Source organism: Nymphalis io, chromosome 2, assembly GCF_905147045.1.
Source record: "Nymphalis io chromosome 2, ilAglIoxx1.1, whole genome shotgun sequence".
In the NCBI taxonomy this organism is placed as follows: Eukaryota; Metazoa; Arthropoda; class Insecta; order Lepidoptera; family Nymphalidae; genus Nymphalis; species Nymphalis io.
In genome coordinates, this window is record NC_065889.1 from 8,963,242 (window position 1) to 8,979,205 (window position 15,964).

Genomic DNA, 15,964 nt, shown 5'->3' on the forward strand with positions numbered 1-15,964 from the left:
TAATATTATGATGAAACTACCTACTAATTATTAAGTATTTATTTATGGTACCTTTTATAATTATATTTATTAAATAAATAAATCTGGTATTTTTGTTACGGTTATCCATTATTTATATAAAATCAGGTAAATATTCAATAAAAAATGGTAAAATTTATTACGACCCTGATAAGCTAAAAAAATTTAGTCTTTTTGATATAGTTATTAATTAAGGGTTTTTCTACTTTTTCCAGCCAGCAGTCTTTAAATAGTTTAAATAAGTATATCCAATATGAATATTTTTATAATAGAAGAGGGCCAGCCTTCGAGTGAGAGGGGATCTAATTCGATTACAATGATATATATTAATTTATAAGGAAGAATATTTTATATATACACATTAACCCACCTTTCAACTAAACTTTGTGAACTGTGTGGAGAAGTGACATAGTTCGGTCAAAATAGACAATTCAACTACCAATAATTCTCATAGAGCACAAAATTGGTACAGATCTTAGTTATATTATACAACATACGAAATATCAAAACCCCACATAACTTGCACGGCTATGGCCGATGATTTACATAATTATACCCTATCTTGGACACTGTTCACAACCCATTATGACTCCATGGATCAGCCACTGACAAATATATATTTCAATTATTTATATTGAGATTTTTAATTAATATACACAAATCAAAATTAAAAATAGCTAGTAGAAAAATCTTGCTCGCCTAGAACCGATATTACCAGCAGTATGATTTGAATCGCAATACCGATTCCACGTGTAAATGAAAATGGCCATACCATGTGCCCCTAGAGGAGATAAGATGGATTTAATATTATTTAGAAATGATTGGTACAATTTTTTCCATTTTCCCAAGTGTCACGAGTGCAATCAGCACAAAAATATTATTTGGAATTACGGATGAATATTTGCGCTGTTTTTTTATTGCGCTTTAAATTTGATAAGCGGCTATATATCAACGCATGAGGTATTCTACGATAAGGTCCGTGCGCGTGCCCAGGGAACCAGTGTGAGTTCATTAGGTATTTTGTCATCATCAAAAATAATTCAGAGACCTCAGGAATGTCAATGGAGTCTATCATTTATTTTATTAAGATAATATAATGGCGAAAAAGTTTACCTAAGCTCCTTGGAAAAAAACCTTAGCTGGCTAATAAAAAAAGAAACTTAAGACTTCAGCCCTCGAAGCAAATTATAAATTATGATAAAAAAATACCTTTAAAACAACAATTAATTCTTCCTATATGGCTTAATAGTAGTTTTCGTTGAATAAATTGAATTACTTGGTACGATCCAACTTATCACCGAGTTTTCTGGAGTTAGGTCGGAAATAGGACCGCTTTGTGACACATTCACACTGCGTTGCACAAAATTATCCTTGCAAATTACTGACTTAACAAGAGAGCTAAGAATTTTTAATTGTGATGATGAGATTTTATAGAAGAAAACTAGTGGGGACTACGAGTATGTCTATAATTAAGGAAATGCTTCATCATATACTGTGACTTTATTTTAAGAAAATATACATGTTTTCTCAATCGCGATAAATCAATTAACAATATCATAACAAACAATATTATATATAAAATAGACGTGGATATTTGCCAATCATATAAAATTAGATTCGGTTTAAAAATAACATCTGTAAATGATCTATTGCTAAGCACGTCGTCCAGGTAATGCCCTCTTGAGGACAAGATTTCTAGCTCATTCAACCACGCTGCTTAAATTTGGGATAGTGGATACACGTGCGACAGTTTCATCTGAAAAGTTTATAAACCAAGCACGAGATAAAATTAAACGCAAATTAGGACCATTAAAACGCACTGGTGCTTGCCTGCAATCTCTTGTTAAAATTCACGTGTTCTCGCCACTGGGCCATCCCAGCTACATACAATGCTTAAAAATTATAAAATAGTAACACATCTGCTTGACATATACGTAGAAACGTATCATGTGAATTAATACCATTTACTCGTTAAAGCAGAGAGCTCAAAGAAAGCCTTCTCGTTACATTCCCACCCCGCGCCCTCTTCAAAGGGGAGGTATGACGTCATTATACTAAAGCCACACTGACATTTACCCTTGAAGTTACAAGCCATTGCAATATTAACTTACAACCCAAATCATAAGGTATTAAATTGTCTAACAAGATTCTTAAAGAGAATAGATAAATACGAGTTGTTGTAAATTGGATCACAAACGTTTGTCGGATTAGTTAGGAAAATATTAAATTAAAACACAAGTACATAAAAAACATGAAGTCTTTCGTCTCTAACTCAAAGATTCCGTAGCATTATGAGAAACGTCGAGATATAGAAACACGACGAACCAAATTACTATCTAATTATTATTTTTTAAAAAATTATTATGTAAACAAATTATATAAGTAATATTTGTTTAGATCTTTCCATTTCCCTTTTTAGTTTTGTTTACCCATTCAAAATATATTTTTTTCATTAAAATCAATTTAGGATCGGTAAAGATATCGAACAATAAACAGAAAAGGTGACGAATTCCTCAATTCTATCTTATTAAACCTTTCAGCGTGGAGTTATAGGATAGTCCGCAATAGGTATTATACATGATTACGAATAAAATCTAAGCTAATAAATATCGAACAATATAGAAAAATGAGTAATCCACTAGTTTCTTATCTTTAATACGCTGTGGAATTATGCAAGAAAGAAAAAAACATAAAAATTAAAAATATCTGCTACCGAGGAAAATAATTACAAAAAAATAAGGCAGAATTGATAACTTACTTCTTTTTTAAGTCACTCGGATTAATCACTTAAATTAAAAACAAGATTAATCACTAGGATTAATAGTTTTAAAAAAAATAAAATCAAAGAAAACAAGAAATGTTGGTAACAAATAATGAGTTAATAGCTGCGAATATAAAATTATGTAATTATTTTTTGAAAATAAATTTTACGACACAAAAAACGCTCTGAGTTTAGGTTAGAAAACAGTGGGTGGAAACTAACTAAGCATGGCTACACATCGCTCTTCAACCTGTAAAAACATTATAGACTTACTAGTCCCGTCTCGACTTCGAACGGTTAAAAATCATTTCTCTTCTCGAGTTAAAATTTCTTCTCTTTTTTACTGATGCCTACTTTATAAAATAAACCTATAATATGGAATATATTTCTGATTTCTTGTCTTAGTGGCTTTGACTAATTAATTAGTTAGGACAAACGATTTTATCAGAATAGTTTACTTGATAAATTATAATAATAAAACAAAAAAAAAGAAACTAAGTCAAATATTCGTAATGTTTCGTGAAATTTAGTGTCGAGCGATATTTTGTCGAAATTTACAAGAAAACAACCTAAAATTATTTAATTTTTATTATTAATGCCATTCTATAAATACGTATTCTAGATATAATTATAGTTCTGATATGTGCTCGTTATGTGACGTGAGACATTCACTCATACAATAAATCTAGTATTACATACGTACTACATTATTTTAAAATAAATTTAAAAATCGATTATAGGGGAAATAGTATATTAATATAATTGATTGGTTAATCAAATAATTAAATTTTGAAAGATCATTTTTCAAAAACTAACAAATAATAGTAGTTAATACTAACATTCCTCGGGCAGTAATTTAACAATTTCATGGGGATCTGAGTACACGATATTGTTATTGTTATCGAATGTTATACCGAATATATTTTTGATATGAGCAATTTTTTCAAGTGTATTATTATCTTTATTCACAATAAAAATTCCATTTTGACCACTAAAATGTGCTACACCTTTGTTATCTATTTCGATAGCTCGATATATTCTAGGTCCATCGTAATAAATACGGTGATCGGAACCGTTTTTGATTCTGTACAGCCCGGTTTCATTTGTAATAAACATATCATCGTCACCATCAATTGCAAACTGAAATATTTTTTCATGAATGACTTTTTGATGTTCAACTTTTATATTAGTTTTATCGTGTTCACACTTATATAATTTCTGCGATGGATATTCAATGAAATATAGGTGGTGTTTAAAGAACATATCCCAAATATTATGGTGGCTTATAACTTTTTCTACTTCACTACCATTCGTTTTGAGGTGCTGCTTATATATCCCTTCGCTGCCTCCGAAAAATACGACATTATCTTTATTGTCAATCGCTATTGCGAATCCATTTTCTACACTTTTTAATACTTTGTGTTTTATATGACCTTTTTCAATATATCCAATTTCAAATGAGTCTTCATCGTCTTTGCCGGTGTTGTAACTGAAGAAAATTTTATGGTCACTATGATCATAGGCTAATTGATAAGGGCGGTTCAATCCCAAGCCTATGACATCTTTTTTGTGAAATTTGTTATGTACGTGTATCCCTTCACACTTTTTTACGGTTGACGTTTCGATATCGCTCGATTTGGCGGAAGTTACACATATTAAACAAATTATTAGTAAAATTTTCATCACAGAATTTGTTCTACACGATACGATATTTTTTTTAATAAATTTTGTTTGCGAGTTTGATCAGTGGTCACGATCTTTATTGTTCCACGGTATATCACAATGTGACATGAACGCAAATGAGAGCATGGATCAATTAGTTGAAATCGATTCAATGGGCGTCTGTTCCTGCTGTTATTGCATAATTGTTAGATGATAAGCAAGTCACGTTCTGTACAAAAAAATCGTGGCGTTGTATTTGCGATTCTCTTCTGCTATATAAACAAATTGTTATCTCGATTTATCTCATACAGACAATGAAGTATATGTTATGAGTTTTAATTACCTAATAATAAGTTTGGTTTAAATATAAAAAGGTTAATTTTTAATATCGCGAACTGATATTATTTTTTTAATCACCATCCCTCGATTCGCGATTCTATTTATAGGATTTTCTTTCACCCTACGTAGTACTTACCAGGATATCATGGAATGAAAGAGATATTTCGTAGCTAGAAAGAGATAGAGATAACTACATTGATTTCCTTTCAATACAAAGAGGGCCGTCCCTCTTACGAGTTTCCCCACCGCCACGCCCTACTCACCCTCAAAATTTACCCTTTCAATACAAAAGTGTAGTTGTACGTGTCGACAATGAGAATGACGACAATGTTTTAAAATATTATTCTCATAATATTTTCATCGTATACAATTTTATACAAAAATATCAATTATTTAAAATCTCTTACCGAGATAGCCCAGTCATAAGAACGCGTGAATCTTAACCGATGATCGTGGGTTCAAACCCGGGCAAGCACCACTGAATTTTCATGTGCTTAATTTGTGATTATAATTCATCTCGTGCTTTACGGTGAAGGAAAAACATCGTGAGGAAACCTGCATGTGTCTAAATTTAACTGAAATTCTGCCATATGTGTATTCCACCAACCCGCATTGGAGCAGCGTGGTGGAATAAGCTCCAAATCTTCTTCTCAAAAAGAGGAGAGGAGGCCTTTAGTCCAGCAGTGGGACATTCAACACGAGCCGGTTGGCGTGGTTGGTAGATTCTTGCCTTTCACGCCGAAGGTTGTGGGTTCGATTCCCACCCAGGACAGACATTTGTGTGCATGAACATGTCTGTTGTCCTGAGTCTGGGTGCAATTATCTATATAAGTATGTATTTACAAAAGAAAAGTAGTATATGTAGTATATCAGTTGTGTGGTTTCCATAGCACAAGCTATGTACAAGCTTAATTTGGGATCAGATGGCCTTGTGTGAAAAATGTCCCAGGATATTATTATTATTATTAATTACAGGCTGTTACGGTATATCAATCATTAAAATAACATCTATAATTATGTTACACCCGCGATTATTTATGCATAACTATGTATAGATACTATAAACAAAGTTGAAAAATATATTTTTACAATAACAAAATAACAAGTAAAATTTAAAAAATAGGTAATTAAAGTATTTATATAACTCAGGTTTTAATTATAATTGAATACACTAATAACATAAAATTAATTAATTTCACGATGCAGATAGAAAAGACACAGAGAAAAAAAGTAGTTTTTTTTGCATCTATTTTCTACATATCACAATAATATAAAGTTTTTGTTTAACAATCTTAGATCCTTGTTTACTGTTGATGAAAAAAACAAAATAATGGTGATTTTGGTTATATTCAAAATTTCTCCAACAGATTTTTTTGTATTTTTTTAATAGTATAATTAAATTTCTCCCACTGTAAATAGTAATAATAACCTTAATTTCCAAAACATTAAATTTATGAACATAAAAAATTCTGTAACACACATTTTTTGAAGTTTTAAATTAAAAGTTAATAATATTTATATACGACCATTTGCACTCAAATATTTAATATATAATAAAACAGAAACATGACAATTATAAACTTTCCATTGCTGCTGTTGGTTTTTTTTTTTATTAGAGATCTTTGATTTATTCTGCACTTATTATAACTTTTCTTATAACTATTTGACTTCAAAATAACTCTTGCACCTCTCAACCGTTATGTTTTCCTGGTGTCCATGTTTTCAATATGTCGTAGCCTCGTAGCAAGCGATCCACGTACAAGCCTCTTTATTCGCTGGAGGAAAATAACCAGTTTTCCATGTCCATCATCTAATGCAGAGATATACTTATCTTACACTACAGTGAATGGACAGTGACCAAAAAGCCTTTAGGAATAACGGAAATGCCAAGAAATCGTCAACAGAGGTCGAATACACTAGGGTAGCATCATTGATCTGGCAGTCTTCCTTTCAGTTACAACTTTTATAAATAACGCACACGTAGGCATACAAGGAAAAGGGACGCAGTAAACTTTGGCCTTTCCTTTCCTTTCTATACCTTTGTGAGAAATAGCACCATGCACCGCTTTTCACTTCTAAAGTCCTAGTATACCATGAGATTTAGAAAATATTTTTGCTATTCGAATATGCCAGGTGACGAAATAAACAAGACTATTTAAAATTAAAAGTTATTTTTATTATTTATTTATAAATCAGTATTTAAAATAATAATTAATGAGTTGAATTAACTATAAAACGGTTGTGAACTAAAAAAATCCGTTTTTGCTTTTCAAATATGTTATTCATTTAAACTTCACAGGCTCCTGTTGAAGAAAGTGTAACAGTTCCTCTTACATATGTAACTTCGTCTCTGCAGTCACAGCCATCCTAAAATAAGGACAATAATTAGTCTTAATTCGTATTATTTATTCATGAATGGCTTAGAAGTAACGTTAAGTATATACATTGCTTAGCTTTAAAGAAGCAGAGAGAAAATATATTATACTGTAGTGTGAGAGATTGAATTGTAGTCAAACTTTTCTCATTAATATGAGTTTTATTTGCAGGCAAAGTATGATTTTGGCTAAAATATTAAATAAAGTTTTTAAAACATAATTTAGAGCTTTCTACCTAGTAACATAAGATTTGTGTAATGTTTGCATGACAATACTTTTCATGTTAATGACTTACATTATATGAATGAAATATATTTTTTTAGTAACCCCTGAGCTGAAGATTCCACTTTACTAATAAAATATTAGGAAATAATCAGTTTAAAGGATAAGTATAATAATAAGCATAATATTTTTTTTCATAAGTACAATTTAATCCTGAATCAACAATTAAATCCAAGCAGAGTTTGATTTCTCACCATCGTGCAAAAAGACTGTATAAAATATCATAAAAAAGTAAGAAAACGCAATGCTATTTAGCAAACTGTAAACTCCGTTAATAGCCAAATCTAGTAAATCTAGTAAAGGAACGAGATAAACGATTTAAAATCTTCCTGGACTATGTACTGCGTGCAATCAGTGTTACTACGTGTACTTTGGAATGTACAAAAAAAAAACATGTTTTTCAGTATACATTATACGTGTAGAACACGAAATATTTTATTTATATTGTTATTTTACTTACAAAAATATCTTCTAGTGTACTACACTCAGGACTTTGTTCATAAAAATGCACTTTTTGTAGATTATTTTCTATGATCTCATCTGAATGTCGTTTATCTTCTTCAAAAGTCACCAGCTTCGCTACGAGACCTTTATTATTTCGTTTAATAATAATATTTTCTTTCTTCATTTTCATTATCGCTGAACCAAAAATAGTTTTGTCTAAATACGAACAATAGCTATTTTCACTGCTTTGAGATGGACCGTTTTCAATAACATTGTTGCTTACATGAATTTCTGTTTCACCATCGTTTCTGTCATGTGTATTTGAATGTTGAGGGCAGTCGTTTTCATCGCAATTTTCGAGGTAATTTTGGTACAATTCTTCATTATTACTTGCTATCTTAGCTTTAGATATCTTTGCCTTAGCTTTTCTTATTCTTACATAAATATCAGTCATATATTGAAACTTTAAAAAGTATGCAACTATATCGGCTACACTGGCTGAACCACTTTTTTTACTTTTATTATGCATGAAGCAAACTTGCTTAGATGATGAACTTTGAAAAACGTAATAAGCTGTAAAAAAAACAATACTTATATTTAATTGAGACAGCAAATACACCGTGATAATATAGATAAGTACATTAAAGTAATAATAATACCAGTTCTGGAGGAACATGAACAGGGTGGTATGAGCGGTGAGCTCTCTGCAAACCGACTTTCTGGTGCGCTTTGTGTTTGACAAAACTGATTGCTATTCCAAGTTGTATCTGTGTATGGAATGGAATGTGACTCTGATTCTGGATCTATCCATTTTGAAGATTCCCGGAAAGAGAAAAATGTCAGTGTCACAACTGCCTAAAAATGGGTAAAACATTAGTATTAAGCTTAAAAAATATTAAACAGTGATCGTGAGTGTGACGTTCAATGAAATATTTTCTGCAGGTATCTGTTGTTTTGATAATAAAATATAAATCGATAGGAATATATAAATACTTGTAATTATATGAATATGAAATTTAAGAAGTATTACCATCGTAAAGCAGGCTGCGGCACAAAGAGTGGCGCAGAGTGGAAATCCATATTGCTGAGCTAACGCTCCACCTAGTGCAGGACCTAGGACTTCTCCCAAGGAATAACAACAGGACCAGACACCCGCCACTGCACTATACGTTGCGAGAGCTTCAGGACAACCACCTTCATATCTATTATTACATTGAAATATTGCAATTTAATAAAGAGAATACATTGATTCAATTTAGCTAATTCATTAAATGTGCTTACTAACATGGAACTAGTTAATACTCCTTGAAATGTTGGTAGCAAAGTTAATGCCACTGACATACCCAGTATAGACAGGGCTACCAAATCCAACCATAAATCCCTGTAAAATACAAAACATTTACAAACTGTCATATAGCTTCAGTCTTATATTTATATGATGAAGTCATACTAACTGCGGAAGACTAGGTATGAATGGGCATGGACCGAGAAGTAATAAGCCGATTGAAGAGAGAAACAAACCCCACACCATCATACACCAATGACTGTGTACCCTGGAAAAATTAAAAATAATAATTTCAATAACCATATGTAATGAAACAAATAAATAAACTTAAAATTAAATCAAACTTACCGATCGGCGACCCATCCCCAAATTGGGCTAAAGATTCCATACAAACTGGAAAACAAGAGAAATATAAGTCCTATTTGTTTTGTTGATAGTCCAAATTGTCTCAAATGAGGTTCAAGAGTCGGATCGAGAAAGGCCCACGTATTTGAGACTACGACGATCACCAAACCAGTGATGATTATCGATGGAATCTTGAACAGTCGAAGAATCGATGCAGTTTTCGAACCAGACACGTATTCTGAAATATTTTATAATGTATTTTAGATCGTTTTGATATTATTTTATATGCTTTGAATTATAATATAAGTTTTACGTACCGTCACAATCAGTGAGTAAAACGAAGTTTATAGGTACAGTTAAAACCATCACGATTCCTAGACTGTAAAATGGTAGACCAAATCCTCCGATCTATCTGAAACATTATTATTTTAAACATTTTCATTCACTTTCGGAGCTATATAGAAAACAACGTAATACACAAAGTATGCAAAGTACCTTAATTACATCAAAATATAAATTACTTTAGTTATATTTTCGTCAATATATTTTGTTAGCTTACTTAAAATTAGGCTAGGTACTGACCACTACTTAGGGATGTATATACACATAGGCCTAGTCCTGTATAGGTAATACAGGACTAGGCCTATATAGGAGTAATTGAAACAATCCTAGGAACTAACGGCCTGACTTTTTAGGTAAACGTGTCTTCTTTCGAATTTCAAATCAATAATGACACAAATATCGAAAGCAGTGTTTAACTAAACAGCTGCTTAACATCGTATATATAAGTAAGTCTATAGATTAATTAGATAGATATAAATTAATTAGTTATTAAATAAGACAAGGGTTTAATAAAATAAAAAGCTGACGTCACAGAATTTAGCCAAATCCATACCGAATACAATAAGCCTCCTATCGCCGGTCCAACGGACATACCCAGGCCGACAAATGTCTCCAGTATGCCAAGAACAGATCCGATATTATCTGGGAAGGCATTGACCACGAACACGTAGCTAGCGGTTGAATATGCACTGGCACCCAGAGCTTCCATACCTCGCACCATGAAGCATAGTACGGTGAACGTCGTGGTGTCATTTATTAATACTAAAGTTCTAAAAGTAAATATTTTAAATATTATATTATGGACCAGTGGTTAGAATACCAGAATCTTATCCGTAACCAGAGGTGCTTAAAACCGGGAAAATCGATATAGATGGATATTACTTTATAAAAAAGATGTTTCTTTATTTTTTAGTAATTAATGTTTTTAACAAAATAATTAGTAGCTACTGCTGTTTTTAAATTCTATTTTCACAAGTATGTTTTGCTTAAAATATTTTAAAAAATATAATGAAGAAACAAAAATGGATTTGTTTAAATACCTAATTGTGTTTGTCAAAAAATATATATCAAAAAATATATATTACCCGAATAGAACATTACAAGATCCGGCGATAAACATACCGGCAGTAAACAAGAACTTGGCTCCTATTTTCGGTAGCTGTAAATAAATATCAAATATTTTATTATTACCAAATTTTTTATTTGGTATAAATTAAATGAGGATTATATGAAGAACAAACGTTTTATTATTTTATAGTTTATACCTAAAGGTGTCTATTAACTATTATTTAATTAGAAAATAGACTGACCACCTCCGCCCAAGAACATTGGACATTATAAGAAATAATAACTATCGTCAATGCGCTAACAAACTTAAGAACTAAGATGTTACGTTCTTGGCGCCTGTAGTGGCATCATCCTTCAAAACATTACTAAATATTCGTGTCAAATATTTGCGGTAGAATATGTAATAATAATGAGAGGGTGAAACGGGCTTGCAAAATCTTACCACCAAGTAATTCCAAAATAACCCTCTATTTGCTGATTTAATTAACTTATACGAGTAATTTGATACACTCATATAACATTAATTACTAATAGGAACTTATAGGTACTTGATATGAAACAAATACAAAGGATACATTCAATAACATTTAAAAAGATGATACAATATATAAAAAGGGCAATTTATAAATATAATTCACCGATATGAATCGGTGGACAAGTGCAGATACACTTTCACCCTTATGATTTAAAATTATTTTATTAATAAACAACGATTGAGTATTTCAAGGCGTTTGTAGTAAAACATTCATTGTTTTTATTTTCTAGAAGTGCTAAATTTTATTTTCATACCAATTTGCACCTCATTTGTATTATTTTTCAATTTTAATTTGCTTACACTTATAAAACATATATTTTTATTGTGTTAAATGTGTTCAAATACGAACTTACATATTTACCAAAAAACGGCGATGTGAGAAACATTACGACGGCGTAGAAGCTGAAGACTATACCGCACATAGTCTCTGACAACCCCTTATCGGTAGCTTCTCTAGGGAAAAATGGCGCCATGATGCTCATAGAACAGAAGCTCATGAAGTCCACGAGTGCAAGTGAAGCCAGCGTCAGGCGTTGGTGACGGGAGAGATGTCGCACGGCTCCTGGACGCAATTTGGCTTGAGTGCGCACTAATCTAAAATATTATAAAACACAATCATATTATTTATTTAGTGTAGATACTACACTGATTATAAGATGATGTTTTACTGACTGATTTCGGCCACGGCGGCCAATCTCAAGAGAGATTAGCCAACTGCGTAGAACATATTTCAGTGCAAGTTGTGCGCAAACACAGATGCATTCTCTATTCCCTGATACGACAGCAAAGAGTTCAGGCGCTGGACCCAACGGCTTTACGTGCTTTCCGAGGAATAGGAATGCTCGGGGCTGCTATTGAGAATCTTCGACAGAAGAACCCAACAACTTTATATTGGCCCGACCTAGGCCTAGCCTAGGTCGGCCAGGCCAGAATTTCGAGATCTGTGGCCTAATATCTAGCCACTATACCAACGGTGCAGTCACATCTCTCTACACTTGTAGAATAAGTGAATACTTTTTTACAAGTTAATGGAAACGCTATTTCAGAATTGTAATTACATTGAATTTTATGGTAAGCACGCGTATTGGTTATGTAGGTCGGTAATATTTAATCAGGATATTTTCGATAGCAAAAAAACACCAAATTGATGTTAATTTACTATTGTACATTAATAATACATAAAGAATACTGATTCTACAGAGGCGAACCAGCAAGAAACTCCACATTTACCATTTACATTGATTATACCTTGCATGAAAATCAACGTATACTAACTTTCATCATCTTTATAGTATTGTATCGAGTAATAAGCCTTATTTATGGATATTATAAATATTTTTTTAACATGAGACCAAAACTATTAATAGGCCGATATAACGACAACCTATAAGAGAGATGGTCTAATGTTATGATAATGTCTCGTTTATTAGGCCACAAGGACCGTTTCCAACAAATACCAAGTCACCTGCGCAGAAGATATAATATACACAAGTGTGTGCGTAAACACAGTTTTACTTTCAAACGGCAATCGGACACGACTATAGAGAGAGAGCGAAAGAGACCACAAGCACAAAGCTCCAGACTTCTACTGAGAATTCTTGACCGAATAAGCTAATTATTTTTTAATGTCCCGACCCGGGGTTTGAACGAGGCTTAAATCTTGATGTGCCGCCTTATAAACTAGCCACTCGGTTAAGGAGGCAGGCGAATCGAACCAAAGATCGCGTTTTTAAATCCGAAATGGCATAACTAAGTTTTCCTGTGTATTCATTTTATAAAACTTGCCTTTCATAACTCTAGCTACATTTTGTTTGATACATTAAAAAATATAGTTAATTTTACGGATAGTGTTATGGTAATATTACGGTTTAAAGCTTTTACAAGTGTAGCTAGACGTCTTATCTTTTATCAATTACAAATTGATTAAATCCCAGTTAATATTATGATTACATTATTATTACTTATTACATAGTTTAACATCCAATAAATTATCTCGAGGTATCCGATATCATCCATCATTACAATGCGTATTTTATTTATTGTTAAATAAATATACACTAAAATTACAAGCAAAAATATGCTATTATTGTTCAATTAATTATTGTCCGTTTTAATAAAAAAATTTTAAATGAGCTACATTACCTTTCTCGTAGTATTCTGATTTCAGAAGGGACGTCATGATGCGAACCGCCTGACCACGAATGTGTTCTTCTTAACCTTCCAGAATCTGGTAGCGAACAGCGGCCGCCCCACGTGGCAGCTAATTCTTCTGTTTGAGTCGATGTTTTGATCAACTTACTATCAAAAACTATAGTTTCGGACGAAGTAGCCATCGCTTCATTACAATTTTCTACAGTTCTTTCACGTATTTTATCCGACTTGTTTAATAAATTCGCACTCTCGTCTGTATCTTCACTGTCTCTGTGCATTTTACGACAACAATCCTAAAGCCCTAAAAGATCATAAACTAATTATCTTAATGTGTCAATACGCGCGGCCGCGAACCGAGTGACGACTGAAGCGATTGTGCATCTACCTCGTATATCAATTATTTATCTTATCTAATGTAAATAAAAACTTCCGAAGGGATAGTGTCACTTGTATAATTTAAGGTCATTACCTCTTTGAGCACACTTTCGAGCCTTAGAATGTTTTTTATCATAATTTACAACATATTTTGCATAAATAGCAAACTTTTTTAATTAAAACCAAATTAATTAGAAATAAATTTCTTATTAATAAGTAAAATAATAACTATCGTATATTTGCATATGACAAAATACTTTATGCAATGCAATACCTATACAGATTAAAATTATTAGATAACTACTGAACACATTTCAAGAACGGCAGCAGTCACCATATTTCTGAAATTACAGTGGCGATATTTCAGCGAGAAAATGAGCCACGATCAGAGATGACTCACAAAAATAAGATGTAAGTACCTACTACTTTTCTAAGTGATTTGTCTGAATTCGACACAAAAATATATTTTTTTAAACGACACGAACAATAAGTAATTTGAATACAGAATAAAACAAATAAAGATAACGAATAGAGTAGACCTATTTTATCTATTCTATTTTTGGTATGAAAGCAGAATCCGTACTTATCCGCGACGTATATTTTATATGTGTCGGTTATTTGTACATTAACTATATTGCTACACCTGTAGGGCTATTCTTTAAGCAAACTCGAGACTAACCGCAGAAATCGGTCGTGTAATCTCAGCAAGTGATATACGACATTGACCGTAATACTTATAACATTTCAATAATACACGATAGTCAGATAGTATATCACCATTTTACTAAGTGGTAGGGCTTTGTGCAAGCCGTCTGGGTAGGTACCACCCATTCATAAGATATTCTATCGCTAAGCAGCAATACTCGGTATTGTTGAGTTCTGGTTCTGGAAGGGTTAGTGTAACTACAGGTACAAGGGACATGTATCTTCGTTCCCAAGGTTGGTGGCGCATTGACGATGTAAAGAATGATTGATATTTTTTACATCGCATGTCTATGAACGGTGGTGATCATTTAACATCAGGAGGCCCATTTACCCGTCCGCCTACTTATTACTCAAAAATATCGGTTGCCAACACGTAACGCGTGAGTAATGAAGTGAGTTTTTACATAATATCACTGCTGATTTTTTTATTTATCTTATTTCAAATATTATATTAAAATACTGGTGGTAGGGCTTTGTGCAAGCTCGTCTGGGTAGGTACCACCCACTCATCAGATATTCTACCGCAAAACAGCAATACTTGATATTGTTGTGTTCCGGTTTGAAGGGTGAGTGAGCCAGTGTAATTACAGGCGGCACAAGGGACATAAAATCTTAGTTCCCAAGGCTGGTGGCGCATTGGCTATAAGCGATGGTTGACATTTCTTACAATGCCAATGTCTAAGGGCGTTTGGTGACTACTTACCATCAGGTGGCCCATATGCTCGTCCACCTTCCTATTCTATAAAAAAAAAAAATTATAAACTTTTTATTTATAGTAATTATTGTAACGATATTTTTAGTTGGTTTATTATTATTTCAAGTATTCAATGTATTAAGTATAAATGTAAGAGGCTTGCAATATTTAATTTTATGATTCACAGCTCGGACGAAAAATGTTATCGAGTTTTTCGATGCATAAAAATTTTCAATGTATAAAAATTATTAAAAATTAATGAAAAATGTTATGGAAATTTTCTGTAACAGAACGAATTAATTTTGGATTGCCGTCCCTTTGAATGATGAGAGTAAGTCGGGAATAGAATGTTGATTCACACATTAATTATGCACTGTAATATATCATGCGCAGTTGGCTTATCTTCGAAATTGGTCACCACGGCTCCCTCTGTCAGAAGGAAATATCAACTGCTGTTGCTCTTACACGCTGTTTTTGTCCACTTCGATGATTTAAAACATCGAATAGGATTTAGGAAATTGTTTTTTTTGTACCATCTTTAGAGTTTAAATATTATTTATATTGAATAGAGATATTTTAAGTT

The 15,964-nt window shown here is 32.2% G+C and overlaps 2 protein-coding genes across 2 annotated transcripts; both read right to left on the reverse strand.

The window, feature by feature from the left end:
- Window positions 1-3,352: 3,352 nt before the first annotated feature.
- LOC126776021 (ommochrome-binding protein-like) lies at window positions 3,353-4,556 on the reverse strand. Its single transcript, XM_050498277.1, has one exon. It carries the CDS (start codon window positions 4,460-4,462, stop codon window positions 3,614-3,616), a length of 849 nt encoding a protein of 282 aa, XP_050354234.1. The 5' UTR covers window positions 4,463-4,556; the 3' UTR covers window positions 3,353-3,613.
- Window positions 4,557-7,035: 2,479 nt separating this feature from the next.
- LOC126775595 (MFS-type transporter SLC18B1-like) lies at window positions 7,036-13,959 on the reverse strand. Its single transcript, XM_050497643.1, has 12 exons — window positions 13,599-13,959; window positions 11,810-12,050; window positions 10,939-11,012; window positions 10,407-10,623; window positions 9,829-9,919; window positions 9,515-9,749; window positions 9,336-9,434; window positions 9,167-9,262; window positions 8,912-9,083; window positions 8,541-8,736; window positions 7,898-8,454; window positions 7,036-7,147 (listed from the first exon to the last, which is right to left on the reverse strand). Exons 1-12 carry the CDS (start codon window positions 13,883-13,885, stop codon window positions 7,067-7,069), a joined length of 2,346 nt encoding a protein of 781 aa, XP_050353600.1. The 5' UTR covers window positions 13,886-13,959; the 3' UTR covers window positions 7,036-7,066.
- Window positions 13,960-15,964: the final 2,005 nt, after the last annotated feature.